Source organism: Strigops habroptila, chromosome 12 (assembly GCF_004027225.2).
Source record: "Strigops habroptila isolate Jane chromosome 12, bStrHab1.2.pri, whole genome shotgun sequence".
Classification (NCBI taxonomy): Eukaryota; Metazoa; Chordata; class Aves; order Psittaciformes; family Psittacidae; genus Strigops; species Strigops habroptila.
Genome location: NC_044288.2, coordinates 12,890,912 through 12,917,715, shown reverse-complemented (window position 1 = coordinate 12,917,715; position 26,804 = coordinate 12,890,912). Strand labels below are relative to the sequence as shown.

The following is a 26,804-nucleotide window of genomic DNA, read 5'->3' as shown; positions in this document are numbered from 1 at the left end:
TTACCTTGATCCACCTCATCCTTTCTTCTCTCACTTTTTTCCTCCCAATTGCTGTTTTCCCTTTCCATTTCTCCCTCTCTCCTGGTCTCACTGCAGGAGAGAGCCGGCAGGAGCCCACTGAAGCGGAGCCCCCTGGGGTGCAGCCTGCTTCTGGGGACATCAGGAGTCTGAGGATCTCTCCTGGCCCAGCAGCACCACACTCCCTCCTGGCCAGGGATGCTGTGGGCACTGAGAAGGGCTGGCTCCTGGCTCAGCCCCATAGGGTCATTCCCCTGGGGCTTGTCTGGGTGAGCACATGGAATAGACCAGATTTAATTCAGCTCAGTGTCTGAGATGTGGAACTAAGGACCACTGACAGGTCCCAGGGTAAGAACAGAGGATAGCACTGATAAGTCTTTCGACTGTGTTTAAAACAAACTCCCACATGTGGGCTGTCAAACCCCAGTAGGCAGCTGAGCTGGGAATTACCACGTGCTGCTGCTCTTTGTTCCATTACAGACACACCAAAACCATCATCTCACCCCAGTGTCTGTGGCTGGAGCACCCCTGCCTCCAGGTTTCCGCTCTGCAGGGGACAGGCTGTGGGTGCAGAAGGGCACAGACCAGCGAGCACAGCAGTCACAGCTGAGGGGCTGCCCAGCACCTCCCCATTGGGGCTCCAGCCCCAGTTCACCCCTCAGCCCCCTGCCCTGTTCCACAGCCAGGCACTGCTCAAGCAGAGTGGGATCCAGAGGAATCAAAGTCCTCGCTGTGTATTTGTACTCAAACCAAAGCGAAACAGGGAAATCAAAATCCAAGGCCTCTCAAGCCCTCTTGAGCTTTCCTGCCCATGTTTGGAGAGCTGGCACAAGGGATCGATACTGCGGATGAAGTGGGAAGTGCAGTGGGTCCAGCTTCATCCCCCTCCTTCTCTGAAGCCAAACAGTGCCTCTGACACCCATCTCCAAGAATACGTTTAGTGCATGGAGTGGAGAACTGCAGGGGGGTTTGGACACAATCCATGAGCTTTCAGCCAGACCCTTCCCGATCCACATTATCCTTCATCTCCCCAGTGCATAATCAGGCTCTCCAAACACAGTGTTCTCAGGTCCCAGCCCAGAGCTTGGAGCCTCCCAAGAGGAATATGCTAAAAAAAGAAAGAAAAACATTACACTGCCAACTGAAGCGAGTGCTGAAAGGAAGGAGATGCCAGGAGCACTTCAACAAGAATCCGAGACCCAGGGACGCTGGGGTGTGTGTTTTCAATCCGCAGATGGGAGATGTGTTCATTGGGAAGTGACTGCCACTCACTGTTAGCTTCAGACCTCATAGCTGATGTCCCAGCAAGTGAAATGGCCATGACGAGGACATCCCCGCCTGCATTGGAACTTTCTCCTGGGATTGATGGATTAGTGCAGTGCGTGGTAAAATGGTGCCGCTCTTCCTTTGGCTCCGAAACCTGCATTTGCATCTCAAACCTACAAAGATGGAGATGAGCAATGTTACATGGGCAATCAGTCCTGCTGGCAGCAAGGGGAGTTATTTGGGAAAATCAAATCAGGGAATCAGGGGGTTCAGGATTCCCCTGGGTGCTGGTGTAAAGCACCGCTCCGATGAGAGCAGCATCCTGCAGCCCCCAGGTATCCACTGGCACGGCCCCAGCCCAGTGCTGCAGCAGGGGGATGCTCCTGCTGCTCACACTGTGTGTGAGTGCCCAGGACCAGGTTCCACCTGAGCTAGCCCAAATTCTGCTGTTTAAGGGTGAAGCTTCAGTTATCTGGCTACAGAGGGACTCGCCTTCTCCAAACAACAGGCCTGCAGCTGCCCCGGGGTACATGGAGGTGCAGGCTGAGGGCTGGCACCTCCCTGGGCTCTCTAACCAGCCCCACAGGGAGGGATGAGCTCTCTAAACACAGCACAGATGCTGGTTCATGGGGACATCACCCAGCAGTGACAGCTCAAGCTGCAAAGGGAACATAACCTTCCACAGCACATTCCAGATCTCTGCTGAAAAGCAATTACTGATGCTTTTACCTCTGTGCAGAGCTGCACAAATAATGGACCCCGGTGCTGCAAGCTGCAAGAGGTCAGGAAACAGCACCCTGGCTTACCCCAGGCTGCGTGCCCTGCGCTGGGTGTCTTGCCTGCAGGTTTGTGCATGTGTCTGTGTGTGTCTGTGCATAGTCTGTGATTCCTCCTGAAGCAAGGAAATCAGAGGCTGGACATGGCTGATGAAGCCATTTCCCTCTCAAAAGGAGACGATTCAATTCCCATCCAAAATCCAAGAGTTCAAAGCCAGCTATTTTGCAGGGTATTGCTGGCTTGTGGCAGGAAGATGACATGGAGTGCCAGCGCCTCTCCCGCTGTGCAGGTGCTACCCACACTGGGCTGGCAGCAGTCACTGCTCCCGGCAAGCCCCGGCCCATCCACATCGTGAGATCCAGCCTACTGGAAGCACAAAACTCCATAAATGTGTGGAGTGAGGTTTTGCTGTGTTAACTCACAGCTAAGCAGAGGTTGTTCATTCATTTCTGGATCCCTGTGTCATCCCCTAGGTCCTGGTGTCACCATCCTAGTGACATTCCCACAGGGACCCCACTGAGTTGTGCAGTGCAGTGGGGCGAAAGGCAGCAATGGGAGCAGGTTCAGCCCGTTGGAGACAATTCCTGCCCAGCAATTGCTTCTTGTCCTCCAGTGGCCAGCCCCCGAGTGAGGGGTCTTGAGTCTCCACAATAACTGTTGGTGCTGGCAGCATGTTTGGGCATGGCCTGACCTTGTTGGTGTCCACGGATGCCACTTATTTGACCACCCAGAGGCCTCAAAGCACTTTCACAGCAGCCCACATCCTTCTCCCTTGTCCATGGCACTTCCTGGAGCTCAGGACTTCCCCTGGGGACACCTAGGGGTCCTGAGCTGCCTAAGTCAGGGCTCTGCATTGCAATGGTGAGCAACAAGGAGCTTCAGCTCATCACTGCTTTGTGCCCATGGGCAGCATCCCCCAGGACTGATTGCTCCTCATGTAGCCAGTGGTGCTCCAAGTTCAAACATCACTGCAGGGCTGTGGCTGAGCGTGTGACCCCAAGAGGCCGGTGGACACAAGAGAGAGGCTGATGCCTGCAAGCAGGGCCGCTGTGGCCACATGCCAGTGGGCAAGCATGCACAGTGCAAGAGAGAGCCTGGGAAAATCCTTCAGACACGCAAATGTGGACAGGTGGAAACATTTTATGCATTAATTGCACTGCTCTAATGGTGAGAAAACACCGAGCAGCAGCAGGAAGGCAGGAGATGGACAGTGCCCTGCGCATCGCCCCGATGGGGCTGCTCAGATTCTAACAGCGGTTAGAGACAGACAGTCTGTGAAACTCGTGCTCGTTCCCATTACTTCCAGTACTGAAAGCTCTTGTGATTTCTCTCACATGTCCACCACTGTTTGCCACTTCCCATAACATCCCAGGGCCCACCATCAGATGACCACACAAGGGTGAAACCCTTCCTCCTTTCCCCCGCTGACAAGCCTGCAGCCCTTGTGATTATTGAGTAAAACGTGAAGCTGTGACCCTGAGGCTTTGGTCAGAGCTGCTCCGTGAAGGTCCTGGAACCTGGAAAGCTGGCTCATGTCCTGCGAGCTTCCAACCCCTGGAGAGGGGAAACCAGGGAACACAGGGGACGGGTTTACCCTGCTGCTCATTTCTATGCTCTCATTGCTTAATGCAGCAGCGGGGCAGTGCAGGGGTGGTGGCAATGAGAGCAAGGCAATGTCATGGAATGCAGCGCAGGGGCAGTGCAGCGCAGGGGCAACGCAGCGCAGGGGCAGTGCAGCGCAGGGGCAATGCAGCGCAGGGGCAGTGCAGTGCAGGCCATGCATTAGATGGGTGCGGTGCGGTGCGATGCGGTGCGGTGCGGTGCGGTGCGGTGCGGTGCGCTACCCCACGCACTCTCCCACTGGCGCCGCGCAGGGCCCCGTCACTCCTACCCGGACCCGCGCGAACACGTGACCACATCACATCCCGGAGCACCCCCCCCCCGCCCACCGCCCACAGCCCCCATCCAATGAGCGCACGGGCGGGCCCTGAGTCCGCACGGCGATTGGTCGAGGCGCGCGTCAGTCCAGGGGCGGGGCGGAGGCTGCGGTCGGCGCGGTGCGGAGCGGAGCGGTGCGGGGTCGGGTCCGAGGTCGCGGCGGGGATCGAGGCCAGTGAGCGCGGTGGGTGCTCCGGGGGGCCGGGGATGACCGGGGCGGGGTGTCGCGGAGCAGGCCGGGCCCCGCACCTCAAGGCCCGGGCCTGGGGGGTGCAGCGGGCTCTCGGCAGCCCCGGGCCGGGTGCGGTCACAGCCGGGCGGCTGCAGCACAGGCACCGCCGGGCCCTGGGGTAAGGCCCCAGAGCCCCCCCAGCCTGCCCGGTGGCCGCTTGCTGCCCGTGGGCCAGGTGACCCCTTCCCTGGAACCCTGTCGGGACACATGGCCCGGCGCTGTGGGACACTGGGAGTGGCTTTGGTGAAGTAACAGGGAACAAAGTTGTTGTTGGGCAAAGGGCTGTCCCTCTGCCGGGGATTCTCCGGTATTCCCACCGCTTGGGGCTTTCCAGGGCTGGATACATCCAGTGCAGCACCTGGATAAAGCTGGTGACCAAACCCTGCCCCAGAGCACCCAGCAATGAGGAGAGGCAAAGCCTGCCCTAGCCCAGGGGGAAGGGGATTTGGGGATGCTGGTGCTGGAAGCTGACTTTGGGACCTGTGTGCCAGCAGGGATGGCCGGCAGGAGCCAGGACCGGAGCCTGCGGGAGGAGCTGACATGTGCCATCTGCTGCGAGCTCTTCAGCGAGCCCGTCATGCTGGACTGCATGCACCACTTCTGCAAGACCTGCATCCAGGGCTACTGGGCGAGCGGCACCCGTGTCCCCTCCTGCCCCCAGTGCCGCCGCGAGTTCCCCAGCCGCTCCTTCCGCACCCACTACCTGCTCTCGGGGCTGGTGGAGAAGGTGCGGCGCTGCGGCTCCGTGGGGCACCAGCACAGGATGCGGGTGAGTGGCTTCTGCCCGGCTTGGGGAGAAGGGGACGGGTGCCACGTGAGCCCTGTGTGGCCACCACAAGCCTGGTACCCCCTCCTCCTGCAGTCAGTTCCCCTGCAAGGAAGCCCCATGCATGCCTCGTCTGCCCCAAGCGCAGTGACATCTGTGTCTCTTCCTGATTCCTTCCCTCTCCCTGTTTCCTTCCAGCTGTCTGTCCTTTGGATGCTTTCTTCTCTTGCATTTGTTCCCTCACTGCCGTGCCTGACTTCCATCGCAGCCTCGTTTCTCACGTAGGGACCACGCAGCGGGGGGTGAGGGCTGCGTGCGCTGCTTGAGGGGTCAGTCCCTGCACAGGTCAGTTCACAGCACACAGTTTAAACCTTGAGCAAACAGATTTCCCACGCTGGAGCTCCCAGCCTGGGATAATAATAAATAATTTTATTTATTAAAAATAAATTTGTTTCGTTATGTGCACACATACGTAGTTCTCAAGTCTGTGCATCAGGTGCTTTCTTCTCTTTACTGTCTTTATAATTGCAGCCTCCCTTTAATGCTGGTCTCAGGAATTAGGATTGCTCCTGAATTACAGTGAATGGTCTCCTCACCTTCTTTAACTTGTTCCTGCAGAAGCACCTGGAAGATGCTTTGCAAGCTCGTCAGAAGGAGATGGAGAACTTCTTGCAGAGGAAGCGTGTGACACAGGAAGATATCTGTGGCCTGATGGTAATGCCGTGTGATACCTGCTTTTTGTACAGCCTCTGGGTTAACGTTCATAGAGGATCTGTGTATCACTTCAGCTGGGATTTTGCTCAGTTTCCTGTAAAAATCTAGATGGATAACTTATGTAGGGATCTGAACATGCTCCCCTGCATGTAGGCCGAAGCCCATTGCTACTGAACATTCAGTGGAGGCTTTGGGAAGAGGCATGAAGCACTTGTTAATGCAGCGTTTACAGGGTGCGTTGGTGCAGCAGAGCCTGGACAGGGTGAGTGTCAGCTGAGCAGCCTCTTCTGGCCCTGCAGCGCTGCCACTTTGGGAGAGGGTTAATTCTTGGAAGCTCTAAAATCCTCTTGTGTATCTGAAGGAGTGGCAGCAAAGCCGAAGGAGCTGGGTCAGGAGCTGGTGCTGCAAAGAGCAGTGGCCTTCTTAAAATGACTGTGTTTGGGTTCACTGCGAAGCTCTGAGATGATGTGAGGAGCCTGAGTGCTCTCTATGGGCTTGTCACTACTTGTGACACTCTGCTTGTCACTGATCAGTGAAGCAAGGACAGACACAGGCTGTCTGCACTTCCTTCTCAAGTGACATAAAAGTATTAAAAGCCAAGGAAGGAGAGTTTAAGGAAAATGGAAGTAGCTCAGAGGTGAGATACAACTGATGGGAGGCTGTCCTCTGACTGGAGTCACTGATGTCTCTGCCTGCACTGTTTCGTTACTCTTATCCCACTGCCAGATTTGGGATAGACCTTTGACATTAATGAAGTATTAGCAAGTAAGCGCATGTGGCTCATGTCCAGTTGCAGTGGAAGAGCTGACTAGGAGATGTTTCAAGAGTACAGGAGCAAATTGCTGACCTGAACAGGGAGGCCATGCATGTCCTCTGCGGTTCTGGTGTGTCAGCACGAGCACCTGCTGGAGCAAAGGGAGGCCAGGGGGCCATGCGTGCTGCTGGAGTTTCAGATACAGTCTGGGGAGATGGGTTTCCTGCTGGTAGAAAGGGATGTGCATTTCAGGAAGCACTCCTTGAGAAAATAATGAGGGCTGAGGTTGCACTTAGAGCTTAAAAGCTTAAAGGTTTGGAAAATAGAAGGTCATTGGCTGTCTCTTGTAAACAGGCAGGAAGGCAGAGCGAGCACCACAAGGTTGGCTGGCTGACCAAACAACTGGGAAAAAGTGACCTCTGAAAGAGCTGAATGGGATTTATCAGCCTTATCTACAGAGATTAGTTTGTGCAGCTCCCCCATCTCCCCATACAAACAACAGGCCTGGGAGATGGAGGCAGCAGAGAAAAAGAACAAGTTGCCAGTGTCAGGCAGCCCTGCCTGGGGGTCTGGCACGGTGTGAAATAAATCCTGACCAACCTGAGCAGTTGAGTCTGCAGCTCCAGGAAAGCAAAAAAGCTCCAGTCTTACACACAAGCCAATTCCTGGTGGTGTGGGAGAGGGCTGTGGGTGCCCACTGTGGCTGTGTGCAAGGATTTCTAGTTAAGGTGACCAAGCCATTGGTAAAGTTTTTGGGTTTGTTTTTGGTTGGTAAATTTTGGTTTCATTTGTTTTTTCCCTTTGGCTCTGCAGCCTCAAAAGTTGTCCTTGTGTCCTATTCTCCATCCAGAAAGTTGTGGGTATGTCTGAGACACTTGATTTCCAGGACTCTGTAAGCAGAGTAACAGCTGAGCCATCCTCTGCACCTCCTAGTGTGTTTTAGCTGCCAGGCTCATCTGCCTTTTCCTTCTCAGAAGGTGTCTGGGGAGCTGAACTTTAAGATCCGGACACAGTTTGCCTGCCTTCATCAGATCCTGGAGGAAGAGGAGAGAGCTGTGCTGGCAGAGCTGGCCCAAAAGGAAGCGCAGTTGCTGGCCCAGCTGCACAGGGACGTGCATGGGCTGGAGGAGGGGATATCAGTGCTGCAAAGGGACATCGAGCGCATAGAGCAGGCTCTGAGCAAGATGGAAGAAGTGTCGTTGCTGGAGGTGAGTGTCTTTGGCTGACCCTGGCAGGAGGATGAGGGATGTTTCAGCATCTGCCTATGGGATGGGGAGAGTCCTAAATGACAGAAATAGGCTGTACCTGGAAGTTGATCTCACTGGCATCCCTCCAGATTATTTGCCCAATCCCTTGGAGTCCAAAGACTTTAGCCACAAGGGATATAGGATCTGTCGGATGTGGTGGGTCTAAGGAGCCTTACTCCTTCTCTGTCACCCCTGGCCCCGGTGCGCAGACAGTTTCCCCCAGGGTGAGGGTCCTGGTAGGTTGGTTTCCTCTCTCTGTGCTGTGTGACAGTCTGAGGCAGGACAAGGAGCTTATTTGTGCAGCTGCATGAATTACAGACAGTGACTGCTAATTCTCTCTGCTTCTCACTGCAGGTGGAGAGCCTGGATATCAGGTACATGTCTGGCGTGAAAGAAGCTGATTCCCTTTTCAGGAGCTTATCTCTGTCCCTGGCTGGGACCACATGAGGGAGGGATCTTATCTCAAGCTTTTAAAGCATCACAAATTGCTCAGTGAGCTGCTGGTGCTGTGCCAGCTGGGGGCTGATCCCCAGCGCATGCTGGATGTTCTTCTCGGGAAGCATGCGTGTCGGGATGGCTGAATGTGCTGGTTTGGAATGAATGCAAGAGCAATGCATGCTGCAAGCAGGAGCAAGGCTGATGCCACAGCCTTTGGGTACTTTGGCTTCTCCCTGCCCTTTCTTAGCTTCTTACAGCTCATGGGGCTGCAGAACTGACCTTGAGGTTCAGGTTTGTCTGAGGCTGTGAGTAATTGAGGGCCAGAACTGCCACAGGGGAGCATGTCCCTTTCCCCTCCCTTTCTGGGCAGAGGTTTGACGGCTGCTCTCTCTGCCCCAGGCCCTCGGTGCGCGTTGAGACCCAGCCTGCTTTTGACCTGGAGCACTACAGGGACAGCTGCAGCGGCCCCTTGCAGTACATCTTCTGGAGACGGATGCTGCGCTCCATCTGTCCTGGTGAGCGGATCGGGGTGAGGGATGGCTGAGCTGGGGATGCTCTGTAGAGGGAATATGCAGCCAGTAAAATGCCACCTGGGTGTCTCCACAGCTCCTGCCCCCCTCACCTTCGACCCTGAGTCAGCCCACCCCAACCTGGTCTTCTCCAGGGACCTGACAGCAGTGACAGAGAGGAGCCGAGCCCCTCCTGTGCCCATGAACCCGCGGCGCTTCCGCCAGTGCGTCAACGTCCTGAGCTCCCAGACCTTCGACAGCGGCCGGCACTACTGGGAGGTCTGGGTGGGCAGCAAAACCAAGTGGGACCTGGGGGTGGCCGCCGAGGCTGTGGACCGGGCAGCGAAGGTCAAGCTGTGCCCGGAGAATGGCTACTGGACACTGCGCCTGCGGAACAGGACCGAGTACTGGGCCACCACCACCCCCTGGGTGCGCCTGACTCCCCGCCGGGCTCCCCGCAAAGTGGGGGTGTTCCTGGACTGCCGGGAGGGCACCGTCACCTTCTTTGATGCTGGGGACATGTCCCACCTCTTCACCTTCCACCAGGTCTCTGCGGAGAGATACTGCCCCTTCTTCAGCACCTGCTTCAGCGATGGGAGCGACAACATGGAGCCCATGCGCCTCTGCCACTTGTCCCTGTGAGGGGCGAGGAGGAGCTTTGGGGACACCAGCCTGGCTCCTTGTTCCTGCCGGCTGGCTGCTCCCCAGGACAGGAGGCCAGTCTGCACACATGAGGGTGTTGGAGAGGCTGTTTTGGCTTCAGTTTTAGGAGGAAGGAGAGGGATGAGTTTCTTCCCAGCTCCTGAACGCCTGCTGTTTGTGCCATGGGCTGTGCGTGCTGCACTGGCACCCCTCGAAGAACAACCTTCCACGCCTGAGCACTGCACAGTTCAGTAACCACAGCCACAGGCTGCTTGCACCTCCTGTCGCTCCATGCTCCCACCTGTAAAACGCTGGAGGAGGGCAGCAGTCCTGGAATACTGTCAAGTGCCTTTGGACACTGAACTCTTGTGTCCCAGCCATTGGCTTCCTCGGCTCAAAGGGCTTTATGGGGAAGGGCTGCAGGCTGGCGGCAGAGGGAGCTCGGTGCACGGTGTGGGCCCCGCTGCAGCCCGGGACTGTGGTGCTGCCTCCCCTCCACTCCCCTCTCTTCCCTTCCACTCCCATTCCCCTCCCCTTCACTCCCCTCCCTTCCACTCGGTCGCTATTAAAGCTCATTAAAAAGACCTCTGTGTCTCAGAGCTTGTATGCTGGGGGGGGGATCTACTGCACTGGGCTCTAGTACAGCCTGGGGGTGCAGAGCAGTTCCATTGGCCCCTGCTCCAGCCCTGGCTCCATCCACCTGCAGCGCAAGTTGAGTGGATTTGGCTGCTGCAGTTAGTGCCTGGGGGGTGCTGGCCATGTCCGCACCTTGCTCACGGCTGTGAAGTTGACTTGAGGTGCTGGGGTGGGTCTGAGCTGGGCTGGTGGGAGGGAGGATGGCGGTGTCTGGGATGAGGGGAGTCATCATGTTTATCCCACTCGAGTCCATTCCAGGGTCAAAGCAGAGGCCAGAGCTATCCCAATCCTGTGCAACCCCTGATGCTGGCGGGAGCCTGCAAATGCCTCCTCTGCAGAGGCTTCACTTTCTGCACTGTGGGAAGGGCTGGATGTGAAGGTTTTCCAGCTCCCACAGCTGGGCACAGGGATGCTTGTCAAAGCAACTCCTTCGCTGGTCATCCCGCTGCCCAGTGGGGGTCAACAGGGGCTCTGCCCTCCCATGGTACCACCAGGGCCATTCCCCCATCCTATGCAGCTCTGCTGCAGTGTGCCAGGGCTGGGCTCTGCTGTAGTTCTGGGGTTGCCTAATGCCTGTGCTGGGGCTGGAGATGACTTTGCGCTCAGGCAGAGGGGAGGAGGACCCAAGCAAGATGCAGGCAGACGTGGCCTCCTGTGCAGGAGCACCGAGCAGCCCGGGGCTCCATGGCCTGGGGTGGAGGTGGGTGCAGAGGGACCCCCTTTATTGGGAAGCTGCTGCTCTGTGCAGCCCTGCTCGGGGGTTGGATGTGGAAGGGATGTCAGGGTTTTCTGCTCCCTCCCTGCTGAGCCCCTGGGCTGCACTCAGCCTCCTTTCCAGGCTCCTGCATCATCTTCTCGCTGCCCTCCAGCCTCAGCTGGAATAAGAGTGGAGAAGAAAGAGCTGTTGGCTTGGAAATGCTGCTGTGAGCGGCGCCGTCATCCCCTGGCAAGGGCTGGGACCCTCTGCAGGAAGGTGATGCTGGTTTGATCACAGCAGGGAGCTGAAACCCATCCTGACTGACCCAAAACCGCAGGCAAGTGAGTCTGGGCAGCAGCAGCGGGATCCGAAGCGGGAGCAGGAGGGGATGCGCAGGCACGGGCAGGCAGGGAGCGCAGCCGGCTCCCGCTGCCACCGCTGCCGTGTGCCGCGTGGGCCGGTGTGGCGGCACGGGCTGCGAGCTGCTCACTGTGACGTGTGCCAGTGCCATCGCTGCCACCTCCTACACCTTCCCCTTGCCAAAGCAGAGCTGGAGAGCAGCGAAACCTGCTTGTCCCACATCCCTGGGCTGAGCAGGCTCTTGAATAAGCACATCCTTCCTCCTCCTGCTGCCAGGCTGTGTGTGGTGGTTGTGGTGCTGCTCCAAGGGCAGCTCCAGAGCTGCATTTCGGGGTGTAACATCCTTGCCTGGCCCTGCAGGCAGGCGTCTGGGGCAGGCAGAGCCCCTGCCCTGTGCAGCACGTACAGCAGCTCCTGCGTGCAGGGAGAACACTGCTCTGAGGTGCCGTACGTGCGATTTAGCCTGGTGAGGAAATGCTGCCTGCTGTTAAATGCTGCCTGAAGAGTGCGTTTCACTGATAAACCGTAGCACCGTGGAGCAGAAACCCCAGGCGTGGTGTGGATGCAGTGACCGGCTGAGCCTGGCCCTGGGTTCAGATAGGAGGGGATGGGAATGGGGGAGTGGGTACCATGGAGGCGAAGCTCCCCTCTCTGCTCCAGCATCCGGACTCTGCATGTCCCAAACTGGTCCTTGCCATCTGCCCTCAGGACCAGGCTGTCTTCTCCTTGCAGGTCACCCTGTCGTTTTGTCCCTGGGTGTCCTCAGAGCCACTCGTCTGCTTTTCCCATTGCTGTCCCTGGGGCTGGGCTGCGTCCAGCAGCTCCTGCGCTGGCTCCTTGCTCTGTGTCTTTAGACAGTGTGTCTTTATCCTTTGCTTTGGGGAAGCCTTTGCTTCCTCGGGTCCTCCCCACGTGCTGGAAGGGGCTCAAGATTTTAAAATAAGATCCTTTTGTTTCCCAAGGCGGCAACAATGGAAAGGTCCCACCGGTCCCACAGTGACCCTGTGTTTGTGATGGAAAATTCCCTGTCGTCGCGGGGCGAGCCCTCCCCGCCGTCCCGCCGTTAGATGGCAGCATGGACGGGCTCGTCCTGGCCACCACCGCCTGCACGGTGCCACATTTGCACTGCAATGGATGCAGGATGCCAAAATCCCTTGATTTTGGGGCTGCCAGAGGATTGCCCTCCCTCCAAATCCAGGGCAGACCTTCCACTGTTCTCACACTCGGCTTCTCCAGATATTCGACTGTGCTTTGTCCAGCATCTCAGCAGTGTGATGTGATTCATCCCTCCATCACTGCCCACACCGCATCACCTCGCTGCTCACCTCCCAGGTGCACAGTGACCCCAGCGTGGGCACACTGACATGACAGGAAGCCCCACGGCTGCTCCATCTCTGGTCACAGCCCCCAGCACCAGGAAGGGGTCTGATCCCGCAATCTCAGCTCGTCACCCTGCAGTGATGGGCAGAGCTGCCCCTCTGTGCGGTCCCTCTGTGCAGTCCCCAGCTATCCCTGTCATCATAGCGAGTTTAAAAGTCTCTCCAGAAACTTGCAGGGTTTGGGCACTCACCTGGGATGGGGGGACACCGTTGCTTCCTGCTCCTTTCCTCCTCCTTTGGGATGAAAGAGAAAGGTGGTCCGCTATGAGTGTGCTGTAGAGCAATGCAGTCGGCATTCTCAGGGTTAAAAACTCAGTTATAGGGCTGGGGGGAGTCAGGTAAAATAAACTCTGTGGCTTGGAGCCCCTCTGAGAGCTCTGGGAGAGGGATGGGGTGATTTCTTCCTTGGGTTTGGCAAGGAGAGCAGAGCGCACGAGAAGTTTTCATGCCTTTTCAAAGCCACGAGCACATGGTTCTCATTCAGGCTCTTTCTTCGCTGTCTGCGAGCGTGTATAATTAATAACCCTCCCGGGTGCAGCGTGGGGCTGTGTTAATCCATCCACTCAGCACTCGTTGGGTGTGCAGGCAGCTGGCCAGGGCTGTGCCCGCTGTGCCACCGCATTCCCAAAGCTCTGCCATTGCAGCATGTTCCCAGTCGGTTCACACCGAGCTGGAGCCGCTGTCACCCGTGGGGCTGCCCCATTCTGCTGCCAATGCCAGGGTCGTGTGCATGGGGTTTGGTGTAGACCTGCCAGAGCTATGTGTGCCCCATGTAATAGTGCTGAGGGGCAACGTGGCTGCCTCATGCTGCTGGCAGTGCACATGGATGGATGGCATGAGTGGGGCCCCTAGTGCACCCCAAATGAGTAGGGGTGCGAGTGTGTGCACACAGGTGTGACAAAGTGCTTGTGCATCTTTGTGTGCAGGAGGAGTGTAGGTACGGGGGGGGTGTGGATGTAGGTGTGAGGAATGGGCTTTGGAGTGCATGTAGGCATGAAGGCGCGCATGCAAGCAGATGTGAGGTGTGTGTTCACACGAGGGGTATGCACACTGGTGTGAGAGGATGTTTGTGTGCATTCCCTCCAGGACAAGAGGTCGGGATGTGCACACGGATGCACACAAGAAAGAAGACACACACAGGTGCGAGCAGGATGTACAAGGGTGCACACAGGCGTGCAAGGCATGTGGTGGCATGAATATACACACAAGTGGTGGGGTGCTCATGTACGTGGAGCAGAGGCGATGCACACACATGCACACAGGTGCGGGACACACTTGCACCCAGCCGCAAGGGATGGATGGATGCTCACCCATGCACCCAGCTGCAGGCGATGGATGGATGGATGCTCACCCGCGCTCACAGGTGCAGGGGTGCCCGCACCCCGATGTGCGGGGCTGCAGCCACCCGCCGGTGCCGGTGCCGCAGGTGCGCCCCCCCCCCCCGCGCCCCCGCCCGCCCGCCCCGCCCCGTCCCGCCCCGCCGCCCGCCCGGCGCCCCGCGGGCTCCGTGGAGGGCGGCGGGCGGCCCGGGCGGGCGGAGGAAAAGGAAACGGCCCCGGTGCTCCCCGCCCGCCGCCGCGCGTCGCCGCAGCTGGGGCGCGGCGGGAGCAGAGCTCGGGCGCGGGGCGCTCCGCACCGCTCCGCATCGCCCCGCACGGACCTGCCCGCGGCCCCGGAGATGAAGAGAGTTTGCACGCTGCCCCTCTGGCTCTGGCTCGGCATTGTCTCGGAGGCAGGTGAGCGCCGCGGGGCTCTGCTCTGCCCGGACCGACCGGACCGGGGCTGCGGGCTGCCCGCTCTGCTGCCCGCTCCGCACCTGCGGGCGCGCTGGGGATGGGGATTGCCCCGGCGGGACGAAAGGGGACCCGGCGCTGCCTGTCGCGGCGTCCCACATCCCGGACGGGGATATGCCGGGATCCAGCGCTACGCGTCCCGGCGTCTCCCAGCCCCGACGGGGACCGGCGCCGCCCGCCCCGGGGTCCCCCAGCCCCGGCGGAGACGCGCCGCGGAGCCCGCCAGGGTGTCCCCGACGGCTGTGACCGCGTCCCCGCAGCGAGAGGATGGGACTGGACGGGACGGGAGGACGCTGCTGCCGTCCCTGCGGGTCGCGGGGTGGCCGGTGGGGAGCACACGCCGTGCCCGTGCCGCTCGCTGCGAGCAGGGAGAAGCCGCATGGGACTCCCGCAGGAGGGGTTTTGCTGCGCCGGGCCGGGAGGGCAGGCTGGAGGCCGGCTCCCCGCTCTGAGTATTTGTTTTTCATGCCCGGGGTCATTAATCTGTGAGCGCTGGGCAGCGTGTTGGGGAGGAAGGTGCGAGGAGGTGGTGGACCATGCGATGCCGTCCAGCCTGCCTCTCCCAGTGGTCACTGGCCGCTCTGGTCCACCTGGGAAGTCACCCAAGGCAGATCCTGGTGAAATACTTTTCCTTCCCATAGCACTTCTGGGGTGAAAGGCTGTTGGGCAGCGAGTCAAACCCCCTGGCCACAGCTTCGGTCAGAGACTGCGGCAGAGATGGGGCTGCAATGCACGTCCAGAGAGCAGAGACTGTGGGGCAGAGCAGAGCTGGGTGGGCACTGCCAGGGCAGCAGGGATGGGGCACCAGCTCTATCGGCTTCCCCCCAGGGAAGCTCCTGCTCACACAGGTAAAGCATTTACCGCCTGGATCAGAGCAAGACGGACAGAAAGTGATGTTGGAAGCTAGCGACGTGGGGAGATGAATTTGGGGAGCATAAATAGAATTCTCTGTAGCCTCAGCTCAGTGACTCACTGTCACTGGTGGCGTTTGCTGCCATCATTGAAGTGAGCTCATAGGAGGGCTGCAGGTCCGGCCGCAGAGATGCAGCATGGACACCATCACCGGCAGCAGCACCGTCAACCTGCTCTGCCCAAAATGCTGCTGATGGCTCTGGTGCCACCAGGCTGAAGGACCCACTGGGCTGCTGGAGCTCCGGGGGAGCTCTGGGAGGCAGGGCAGGAAGGGACCTGGTGCTGGTGGCATCGCGGCAGGAGCTGCTGCTGCTCAAAGTTCTCTCGTTAGCAATTTGTAAAGCATCATGTAGCTGCTTTTGGGTTCTTTCATCTCCCGGAGGTGTGGGGCTGGGTGCCTGTGAGGCTCCGGCCAGCACGGCTGCGTGATGTGTGGGGCCTCCTCAGAGCAGGGCTTTGAAGCTCTCCCGCATTGCCTGATTAGTGCAGCGACGATGGGAGATGTGGAACTGAACCAGGGGATCGTACCCTGGGGATTTGCTTCGTCTTCTGTTCTACCTGAGACCAATTTGTCAGTGCGTAAAGGACACACAAATTCCTCGTTAACTGTAATGTCAGCTGGGTGAAAATATTTGCTTGCCTTGGAAGCAGGGAGGGGGGTGTGAGACTGTTCCACCTGGGAAGGATGAAATACTCAGCATCATGATAGGTCTGTCCTGGCTCTTCATCCTGCTTGTTCCTGCACTCTGATACCTGGTTAAATGGGCCAGCGTTGGGAGGGAATGCTGTGTGTGAGAGCCCACAGGCTCTCCCTACATCCCAGCTCCATAGTGCTCCGAGGATGGAGTGCAATTGGGAGCGAGTGCTCCCTGCAGAGCAGCGCTGACCACCCCACTGCCAAATAATCCCATGGTGGACTCTGGCTTGCTGCTTCCAAGAGCATGTGCCCTCAGTGTGAGGGAAGGGCCTGTGCTTGTGCAGGACCTGAGCTGATTACGTTGGCTGCTGCTGCCTGCCCTCCTCTGAGGTCCCACAGACCTCCCTGACCGGGTGCTCCGACAGCCCTGCACTGACTGTGCCAGCAGCAACATTTTCCTTTGCAGCTGGGATTTGAAGCAGTTGCTTTATTGCAAGTAATAAACACGGGCCATTTCAGCAACACCCTTTCACGCAAAAGCCCATGAGCACACAACAAACCCCGCTCTGGCTTAACCCGCTTCATTGTTAGTGATGAAGCAGAGCCAGGGCCTCCAAGGAGGAGGTTGGTGATGGAAGGGATGCAGACCTTGGTCCCCAGGGAGGGGGCAGCCATGGCCCTTGTGCCCCGCTGTCTGCTTAGGAATGATTTTGGATGAATGGGCTGCAACTACTGCCCTGGGATCTGGCTGGGGCACACAACCCCGCTGCTCACTGCCTGCATAAACAGTTTGCTGCTGAGCTCAGTTTGACGTCAGGTTGGGGTGACGCTCCCCCAGCAGCACCATGTCCCCAGCCAGCACAGGCAGGGCAAGAGGGGGCTTCCTCTGGCGTGTCCCACCCCACTCCACTGCCCCTCTCCCATGGGCTCGCTCCACACGGGATTCCAGTCCCTGGGGTGTCTCTTGGCCCCACGTTGGTGCGGGCTGGCGTGGGAAGAGCAGGTGCTCCCAGCCGGCAGGGAGGGAACAGGCTGTTCCCAGAGTCCCAGGGCAGTTCCTGGGGAGGGAAAGGGAGAGCAGGATCCCACGGGAACGGCAGCATGGCCAGGCAGCAGTTTCCCAATGCTGCACAGGGCATCCGCAGCGCTTGGGAGGTTGCTTTGCGGAGCAGGAGGGGGCTTTTGATGGGTGCCCAGGCCTGCCCATCTCTCAGCAGCTTTGGGGAGCAACTGAGCCCTGGAGATAGCACCCATCTCACCCACCTTCTCCCCAGCCACTCAAGCTGGTCCAGCACAGGCATTTCCAAATGAACGTGGTGTCTTTGCATTCAGCATGCTGGCCTGAAACAGCCCCAGGCAACGCGGGCAAGCTGTGGGGACTCCCTCACTCCTGCTTTGGGGGGCTGTACATTGAAACCCAGTGGTGGAAAGAAGCTGCAATAAGCCTGAAGTACTGGGGAGCTTGGGGGGGTCCTGTAGGTGTGGGGAGAAGCAGCAAGCCCTGTGATGGCTAGACCCTGCTGTGCTGCCCATGGAGGGTGGGGAGCTGGAGCGGAGCAGCAGTGGTTGTGGTGGTTTCCGTGTGAGGAATGACTAAACGTCACAGGGCTTTTCCGCTGGGAAAGACGGGCCGGGGCATTGCGAGACGGGGCTGCACAATCACAGCTCGCCTGGAGAAGGCTGTTCCTGGTGTGTTCCTGTGCTGGGAGGATGCGGAGCATGGTGGGGGCCAGTGGCTTGTTGTGGAGCTCATCGCCACGCGGCCTTGTGGATGTTGGGTGTTTGCCTGGGTTCATGCATGGAAAATAGATGGGTTTGCCGGGAAAAAGATCCACAGGTGATCAGTTAAAGCTGGAAGCCCCCTTCCCACCCCGGACTGTGAGTCAGAGGCGCCCAGTGCTATGCTTCACCTTGACTTGCCCCAGCTACCACTGTGCAGGCAGCTCCTGCAGATCTCCACCAGGGCGAGGGGCAGCAGGGAGCCAGGCACAGAGTCCCCCAAGGGTTCCATATCACCTGGGTGCCATGGGGGGACCGTGACTGCCCAGTGCGTGCCAGTGACTGCTGGGGAGACCAGAGCCGAGCCTTGCCCTGGGCCAGAGCTCGAATTATCTTGTGTCCTTCATTAAGAAAAGAAATACCGCTGCAGCTGCACTGGCATCTAGTGCCTGGTTAAATTAATTCCAGGGGTTTTATTGCCTCTGGCTATCCCAGATCTTTGTTTCTTGTTTCACGTTGTTAAAAGAGAGGGTTAGAAGGGTCCCAGGGGGGCTTTTTTCTCTCCAGCCAAGATGTTTTTGGTACATAGTATTATTCCCCATCTGCAGTGCCTCATTGTTAATCCAGAATAGTGGAAGTGGAGATGGCCTGCGGTCAAGTGGGCGAGGAGGCACGAGCTGCGGGCAAATCGCTGCGTCTCTAGGTGCAAGTTCAGCAGGAGGAGAGTGAAAACCTGGCCCTGCGGCAGCCGGGGGTGAAACTCCCACTGAGTTTTATAAGCTGAGGATATTAAGCAGGGAGTCTCTCCTGGAGTCGTTTCCCTGCTGAGGTAGCAGAAACAGGTTTCAGCCGGTGACTTGTATTTCACCTTAAAACTTCTCCCACGTGTGAATTGTTTTTCTTGCTGCGTTTCTGCCCCCTCCTTCCAGGGTGAGGATCTCCAGTGCAGGTTTTGCAAGCCAAGCCTGGAGGTGCCATGGGATGGATGTCATGTGCTAATGAGGGAGGATTGGTTTAGGGGGTCAGGAAAAGACTCCAAAGTGGAGAAACAGGGAACACAGAACACGCAGAGAACACAGAACACACAGTAAACACACCACCACAGGTGGTGGGGAAATGCAAGTGCTGTGGTCTCCCTGCCTCTGAGCACTGCTGCTGCTCCCCTGCTCTGCTGCTGGGCCATGAAAGGCAGCAGAGACCCCAGGAAGGACCATGAGAAAAAGCTCAGTGGTTTGCAAATTGTCCTGGTCCCTGTTGATGTGCGGAGTCCTGGAGTGAGCAGAGAGGAAGAGGAGATGTGATTTTACCTGTTTGCAGCAGCCAGTCCAGAGCTCGTTACAACTCCTGGTAGAGCCTGGAAAAACCCAGTTTGGTTGCAGAGGGATAAGCAAGAGAATAAGCTCAACCCTGCTCCTGGTCTCAGTGCATGCATGGAGGGAAGCGATCTGAATAGCTCAATGATGCTTTTGGGACTCGCTGCTGCCATGCAAGGTGTAGCCACCCACCTGTGTGCAGGCATTGGAGAGGTGAAGCCTTCTCCTGGCCATGGCTCCAGTTGGCTGGGCAAATGCTAGGCAGTGCGCTGAGTCCATCTGCCTTGATCTGTGGTGTGTGCAGCGCCCGTGCGGCATCCCATCCCAGCACCCATGCAGCATCCCTCCATGGCCATACTGCAGAGCATGGTGAGGCCACCTGCCCGGGCAGGCTCCAGAGGCCAGGGCATTCCCCTGGGAAGGGTTAATGGAAGAGGAGCGGTGCCGATGCCAGGCTGGGTGTCCAGGTTTTCCCTTGGTGGAGGTCAGTGGTGGTTCATGGGAAAGGAAAAATTGGCAGCTGGGCCGGATGTCCCTGCATTTCCCCTCTTCCTGCAGCCGCCTGAACGACGTTCCTTATTTAGCTTTCCTGACGGACAGGAGGAATCTGATGGCGGAAACTGTCACTGCCTGATAACAGCTCAGGGACCCCTTTATGATGGGCGGCACGACAGGGAACAGGGCAGCGTTCCCCCTCGCCGGAGGGGAGAAGCCAGGCAGCTGGGGCTGCCCTTTGCTCTGGGATTTTGGGGGTGTCTGTGGGTAGGGAGGGAAGGGCACTCACAGCCCTTCTGTCTGTGCTGGTTTGTGTACAGACCCCCTCAGTGCTATTTAAAGGACTCTCAAGGCCAAGAAGTGATGGTAAATATGTACTATATTGGCACTTCTCTTCTTTTTGGTGAGGCATCTGAGCTGGTGGAAAGGGCCATGGATGGGAAGAGGGGAGGCATGGAGCAAAGCCACCTTGCCAATGTCTGAGACCAGGTGAGGCTTTCTTTCTGTTCACTGGCAAAGAGGATGTGAAGGGTAGCCAGGGCTGGGATGCTTCAGCAGGAGCTGGGAGTGATGACCAGTGCCAGGAGTACATCAGTACTGGGACTGGCTCCCACACAAGAGTGCTCTGACCGAGTAGATAAACACTGCAAAGGAGATGTTACTGCATGTTTTGTTGTCCCCAGCTTTCTCTCCATGGAAGCGGACATCTTGTTAGTGTCTGAGCCATTCTCTCCTATGTGCCCGTGGTGACCAGCCTCAAAAACCACAAAAGGTCCTGAAATACAGCCTGTATTTCAATGTATCCATTGATTTTTTATCTTGCATCTGTGGAGGCCACCAGGCTGCTCCCATACCAAAAGCATTGTTTCCATGGCAATTAATGTATTTAAAAAGGGCAGAATGTACAGAGAGACACTATTTCTTAAAGAGCAAGCCCTGAGCAAGGCAGCTTTTGCTGCTGGACTGGACCTTGGGCTCTCAGTCCATGTAATCCACAGGTTGGTGTCGCTTGGGATGCAGGGCATGGTGGCACAGGGCTCACACAGACCTGTGAGGCTGCAGCCTGGAACCCTGAGTCCACCAGCCCTCTGCTGCTCGGAGAGTTTTGTGTTCCCTGGGAGCTGGATGCTCCAAGGTTTGTGTCTGACCATTTCAGTTTTAGCTGAGCATCTCCCTGCAAGACCTCAAATGTCAGCAGGAACTCACAGGAGTAGTTTCTGTGATCTCTGAGCAATCCATTGTATGACCAGGCCGCCTACCTGAGCATCCGTGAGTTGCAGGATTGAGGTTTAGGTCCTCAAGCTATGCTGGTACCTCAGGACTAAATGCTTCTCATTTCAGCTAAGTTCAAATTCCTTTTGTTTGCTTTCCATCATCAAGCAGCAGAGGAGATCCACGTGAAGGGAATTGCTGTATCAGTCCATTTGTGGTTATTTATTGCTCTGCCAGTGCCGCAGGTGTGTGCAAGGCTGGTAGACATGGGAAGGAAGCAGGAGCTCCTGCCACCTGCCCCGAACCCCAGCGCACGTTTCAGATGTGCTGGGGATGAGGTAGGTACCCACAGGGGATAACAGGGCTTTGCATCCTCCTGGCTATTCTGGGGCAGAGAAAGCAGCAAAATTCATATTGCCAGTTGTTTGAAATTATATTTATTTCTTATAGCATCACTTCCTAGCATGATGCATAGTTGCCATTGCAGCGAGATGAGTTAACTTCCTGATATACCTTCCTGGGCAGGAGCCATCTCACCCAGTCCCATCACATAAAACATCAGTGTATAGCCTGAGGCAGTTGCTCTACAGTCAGTGTGAGGGAGAAAAGCTCTTTTAGAGGCACCCTATCCCATCCTCAGAGGTGTTGAAGAAATTGCTTTGGGGAGGTGATGGCTGACACTGCTCCCAGCCTGTATGGTGTCCACACACATGCGTTTCACCCCATGATCCACCCTCCTCCTTGCTGACTGCCCCGGCTCCCTCCACCTCAGCAGCTTGCAGGCATGGTCTGGTGGAGGGTAAAATGAAAGAGTAGCATCAACCAAAACAACTGATGGCCCCAGCCTCAGGAGACGTGGCCAGGAGGAGGCTGGGAGGTAGCGGGATCATGTGGAGTGAGCAGTAGACAAAGGAAGGAAGTTTTTATTACTGGGCCAGATCCTGAAGTCCTTCAGTTGTATTTAGGCCAATGCTTCAATGACTGCGCTGGAGACTGGTCTGAGTAAAGAGAGCAGAAAGGACTTCAGGATCTGGCCCCTGGGTAATTGTGTCACATGGGAAGCTTATAAGGAATTTGCAAGCTCATGATGGCTTTGCTGAGCAGCCAGTGCTAGCAGTGCCCATGGCAGCCAGGCCTCCCACCTGGGTCACTGTCCCCTTCCTCTCTGGGGACACAAAGCACCCATCCTGTGGTGGGTTCGCTATTTCAGCTGCTGGCAGGGCTTAATGGGGCTCGGCAGATCCTACAGAGCCAAGTTGGGTGGTGGCTCCACAGGTTTGTGATGGTCTGTCTGCACATTCATGAGACCCAGGAGACCCATGGAGGGGTTTTGGGTCCTCCATCAGCTTTCTGAGATATGCAGGCACTTGGGCTCTTCAGGCAGCAGGGACGTCTGTAAAAGGTTTACTGGTTTCATATGTTCTCCCCTAAAAAAAGCTACACAAAGCTGTGTAGCAAAGCCTGGAAAACCCTCCATCTGTTTCCCTGCATGTGAAAGGTTCTGCGTTTGCTGGGGGAAGCATCTATGTGTCTGCACAGACACACTCACCTGTGCTGACAATGAGGTTCAGTTCTGGGCTTGGCTCTCCATCTGTGACTTCTTTTCCCCATTTCTGAAATACTGGCATCTGCTGAGATGGATGTTAGATACAGTGACCTAAAAGAATATATACTGACAGAAGTGAGGGTCAAGTCAATAGTTTCCATGGATGACAGTAAATCTTGGTATTTACTAAAGCAAGAAGATTGGGCACGAATTGTGGTTTATACTCAGATTTGGAACTGCCAGCTCAGAGTGATGGCAGCAAGCAAAACGGCATCCAGGAGAGGTGACGGCATCCAGCCCCCACAGAAATCCATTACTTATGTGTTGGGCTGTCCTAGCCTGAGCAGAGTCCCAAGTGAGGTGTAATCTGGTCTAAGTGGCCATCATCCCTTCACCACGCTGCAGTGCTCGGCCCTTGGGAAGCAAAGGGCAGAAGTTTAATGGTGTGTCCCAAAAGCATGGTGGATGGCTGTGGTGTGGGATGCTCCCATGGGAGATGCGTTCACACTGAGAAAATCCCAGTGCTGCTGGGCGGGTGGTGTGTGGTCCTTGTGCTGGGATGAAACATGGGGAAAGCAACCACCTTGCCTGCAAATGGAGCTACCCAGAGATGCCTTTGTAAAGCAATTTAGCTAATGTAATGTGCATGTGGGCCTGATGGCTCCTCATTTGGTTTGTTGGCTGTTGCCAAGCTATCAGACTTGGCAGGTCCTGGGCTGCTGTCTCTAAGTGCTGGTGCTGGGATGGGATCTTCACCTCCTCTCTGAGCCATGACATCCCAGTGTGCAAGTGAAGGGGACCCACAGCATACTCCATACCACGCCGTTCTGGGCAGACAGGCTCAGACACAGTATGTGTCCCATTGGGTGACAGTATTGCAGTGGGATTTTCCCACTTGGTCAGGTAGATCCACCCCGTTTACTTGCTTATGTGCTACAAGGACTAATGAAGGCAACCAGAAGACATGGGTGGTAGCTTGATGTCCCCAGTTTGCACACATGAGGATGGGTTTTGATGTCTCCCAAACCTCCTGTGTTGTAGGGAGGCAGAAACCTTTCCGACCACATCAGTCACACCAGAATTGCACCCAGCCCAAGGTGGGATGCTGCTGCCATGGTGCCTGCATTGCCCAACATTGCCCTTCCACAACACTTGGTATTTCACAATATTTATGGCTGCTCCTCACCCTTGGCTGCTTAGACAAATAAAGCCTAATGCAGCCTGAGGCAGTTAATCCCTGGCTCTCCAGCCTCCCAGCAATAACAAGGCCTGGGTGGCATTTCAAAGAATGCTCTGGGGGAGAGGGGGAGCGCTGGGGTCTATTTTTTATATGGCAGTGGAAATACAAGCCTGCATTCATTGAAGATAAGCAGTGTTGGCCAGGCCGAGCTCCTGCTCCGAGGTTATGGTGGTGATGGAAGGCAGGAGACTCCGCACAGCGCTGGCCCCGCAGTAACCTTTGCCAGAAGAAAAACACTTCTTAATACAATAGTAGATTTAAAAAAAGAAGAAAAATAAACAGGGCCCCATGTGAACTTAGGAAACCTGTGCTGGCGTGAGGAGAGATGCGCTGCTGAAATAGCCTGAACAGCACCTGGAAAGGCTCTGGCACCCAGACCCACGTGGCTGGGAATGGGAAAGGGCCCATGTCTGTCCTCTGCCCCTTGGTCCAGTGTGGCGCCAAAACAGCCTCGCTGCCAAACAGCTTCTCCTGCCTTTGTGGTCCAAGCCAACGTGTCTTCCCTTCGTTCACGCCTTGGCTTTCCCAAGGAAGGCCATCCCCAGCCTCACCCCATGGCTCTGAGCACAGAGTACCTCGTGGTGACCAAATAGGGACAGGCAAGGAAGTGGCGTGTTGTCTCTTTAGCACAATTTCCCTGTTAGTACTTGTGCTCCTTTGGTGGAAGTCATTAGCATGTGTAAACGCTTCCTTCCCATTGCGTCCGCTTGCGTGCTCTCCCCACTGAGCTGCGTGGCAAGGGAAGCACCTTTGAACGGGAAAACAACAGTCAAGCTCTGAGTATTAACAAGAGTAACGAGGTGTTTATGAAACTTGGTAACCCTCTTATAAACTATTTTTAAAAAGCAGTATAATGTGTTTTAGCTAAACCGGCCTTCAAATAGCACCAGAGTCCAACACTGCCATTTAGGCTGGGTGTTTCATCGTTGGAACTGTGCTATGATAGTGTGACATTTCCAACTCAGCCTTTCTTGGAAGGGAATTAAATGAGTTTCATAGCTGCGTAAGGGGTGTTATGTGGAGGTGGAGAGAGAAATCTGTGCAGATGTTAAACAGCCAGCTAATCTCAAGTGACGCGAATGCCCTGATACACTTTGGCTCTCGGAGATGATGATTATCATCTCCTGCTGCAGCGGGTCCTGGCTTGTGGTCGCAGCTCTATGCCAAGAGAAACGGAGAGCGTGTGCATTTAACTTGCCATCGCTGCCCTGGACAGCCCTGTGGGACTGGCTTTCCTCCCAGTGCCCCGAGTCTCTCCATCTTCAAGTCTTTTTGCCCATCAGGGAGCAGATAGGATCACTGACCTGGGAGTGAGGAGACACCCAGCAAAGCCCTATGTGAGGGGAGAGGTTTGCTGTGCTGTGTGGAGCCCACCCCTCTCGAGGACCCTGTAGAGAGCAGAGTAAGATTTTTATGAACACATCAGGGGAGGCTCTGGGTTTGGCCAGCTCCGGCTGCTTTCAAGCATGGCACAAAGCCAAGCTGTGCAGTGTTTTCCAGGAGCATTGAAATTTCTTATCTCCTATGTTGCTGTAGGTGCATTTACCGCAGGGAACTGCACCTCCTGTCCTGCTTGTGCAAATGCCAGGGGGGCTCTTAGATCTGCAGCGAGCGCTCAGAGCTCTTGAGCAGCCCTCTCTGCTTGAGCACGTCTGACCTCGTACCTGAGGCTTCCTTCCTCTGCCGCTACCTCTGATGACTAATTCTGCTTTGAAGAGCGTGTGCCTGTGATCTTCCTGCCTCTCCTCGTGCCCACCCCGTCGGAGGCAGCAGAAGGGGTCGTGCAGATGCGCACGTGCGGGTGTGCACGAGGGAAGCTGCGCCAGGGAGGGGGGGTTCGTGCTCTCCTGCTCCCCATGCTCATGCCCGTGACCACTCTTCCCTTTGCTTTTTTATAATCATTATTATTATTTTTAGATTATACTTGATGCTTGAAAACCCTGCTTTGATAATCAGGAAGTTTAAATTCCTCCTGCGCTTTGCCTGTGCTTCCTATTTTCTGGATCCATCTACGTCTAATGTAGCTTTTTCATGTTTTATTGGCTCCAGGATAAATCCATTTTCTTTGTTCCCTGTTATCTTTCATTAGAAGAAATAAGGATTCCTCTTTTCTTGCTTGAGTATCTTTTTCTCCAAGCCAAAGCAGCCCAGTTCCAGCTGCCCTACCCTCTGTGGCTCAGGCAGGGATGGAGGTACAAAGAAGCCACATGAGGAGCTTGCAGGGAGCCTGGAGCAGATGGGGGACTGAATCCAGGTTTTCCAAGGCCAAGATAATCATCTAATTGCAAAACTGTTTTTTCCCCCCACTTACCCTGTTCATTAGCTTCTCTGGCACTGAGCAGCTGGAGATCAGCTTGAGGATGGGTTGTGCTGCAGAGAACAGGCACTGCCAGCTCCAGGGCAGCTGTTTGGTTTAAGGGCTCTGAGTTGATTTCGACTCGCAGCAAAGTAGCAAACATCTGGATGCAAACTCCAGGGACACGAAGATGGAGGAGCAGGTCTTTTCCGCATGGCATGATGCCTCCCAATCCAGCTGCATGGCTTGCAGACCCCTGTAAAAGCCCAGCATGGTCAGGTTGGCTGCAGCAGCCTGGGCAGGAGGCAGGCAGGGTCTGCAGGCTCTGCTTATGGTGGGGAAACCTACCCTGAGTGGGGTTTCCTCAGTTTTCTGTTCAGCCTGTCCGTAAGCCAACAGTCTTGGGAAAAGCTAAACTTCAAAGGCCAGCAATTAAGCCCACACACATCAAGGTAAAAACAATCCTGAGACTTGCTTTTTTCATTCCAAATGCTGCTGCCCTTTTGTCTCTGTGCTCAGTGCCCACCCTCGGGCTCTGCCTGACTTCCCGGTCAGCTGCTGCTGCCTCCTCATCTCCCAGTGAGAGCCAGATGCTGAGGCCATACTTAGCTTGAACTCCATCTCCCCCAATGCACATCTGTGGTTTGCTTTGACAGGAGCTTCACCTGAGCCTCTGGGAACTCATGATGGAGCTGTAGTTACTGATGTCCAAACTGAGGGTCTCCTCTCCACTGCTTCTCAGGCTTTTCCTTTCCCCTGCCCAGGTACTATTGCTGATCCTGACCCTGCCCAAGCTGTCACCAACCTCAGTGTGGGCAGCAGGGGCTCCGGGGAAGCGGGTGATGCCCTGGCATGGGCAGGGGGATCCTGCCCTGATGCACCCACTGTGCTTTGGCAGTGGGCAGTTCAGAGGCTTCTAGACGTGGATGTCTCACTTGGATCAGTGTGTGTAGGAGCTGGTGGTGATTTGTCCTCTGGGAGCATATTCCTCTCTTTAAGAATCTCTCTGTGGGTCTCCCACAGTGGCAAAATCCACGGTTTAGCTGAGTTGTATGAGAAGGTACTTTGTCGACTGCCTTGTAACTTTATCAGGTACAATGTGAGAAGCAGTTGATAATTTCCTTTAGTTGTTTTTCCTTTGTCACTGTATAGGCTATTCTTTCTTCTCAGTGGCCAAAGATGTCTCCTCAGTGTCCCGTGGGTTTCTACCACTGCTGCCAGAAGTATTTCAGCCCAATAAACCCCCTGCAGTTACAGCTTGATGTAAG

At 56.2% G+C, this 26,804-nt stretch overlaps 2 protein-coding genes across 7 annotated transcripts in view; both read left to right on the top strand.

Annotated features, from left to right (window-relative positions):
* The first annotated feature begins 4,101 nt into the window (after nt 1-4,101).
* LOC115616174 (nuclear factor 7, brain-like) lies at nt 4,102-9,887 on the top strand. Of its 2 annotated transcripts, XM_030505148.1 has the most exons (7): nt 4,102-4,183; nt 4,726-5,000; nt 5,616-5,711; nt 7,440-7,673; nt 8,067-8,086; nt 8,550-8,665; nt 8,757-9,887. In XM_030505148.1, the coding sequence occupies exons 2-7, from the start codon at nt 4,728-4,730 to the stop codon at nt 9,299-9,301; spliced, it is 1,284 nt and encodes a 427-aa protein (XP_030361008.1). In that variant the 5' UTR covers nt 4,102-4,183; nt 4,726-4,727; the 3' UTR covers nt 9,302-9,887. The 2 variants fall into 2 exon arrangements, with proteins under 2 accessions (XP_030361008.1, XP_030361007.1); XM_030505147.1 differs by lacking the exon at nt 4,102-4,183 and having other exon boundaries at nt 4,406-5,000.
* Nucleotides 9,888-13,944: 4,057 nt separating this feature from the next.
* FLT4 (fms related receptor tyrosine kinase 4) overlaps nt 13,945-26,804 on the top strand; it is a 57,609-nt gene continuing 44,749 nt past the window's right edge. For 4 of the 5 annotated variants that reach the window (XM_030505143.1, XM_030505144.1, XM_030505142.1 and 1 more), the window contains exon 1: nt 13,980-14,109. In XM_030505143.1, coding sequence (XP_030361003.1) covers nt 14,052-14,109 — 58 coding nt within the window. In that variant the 5' untranslated portion in view covers nt 13,980-14,051. Of the gene's footprint in view, nt 14,110-26,804 lie in introns of all 5 variants that reach the window. The other variant, XM_030505145.1, reaches the window with a different exon arrangement.

Bases quoted from the DNA above. Each gene is read 5' to 3' on its own strand.
- LOC115616174 (XM_030505147.1), top strand. From the start codon at position 4,683: ATGCTGGTGCTGGAAGCTGACTTTGGGACCTGTGTGCCAGCAGGGATG. The intron at 8,087-8,549 runs GTACATGTCTGG...TCTCTGCCCCAG, and splicing joins GTGGAGAGCCTGGATATCAG to GCCCTCGGTGCGCGTTGAGA. The intron at 8,666-8,756 runs GTGAGCGGATCG...GTGTCTCCACAG, and splicing joins GCTGCGCTCCATCTGTCCTG to CTCCTGCCCCCCTCACCTTC.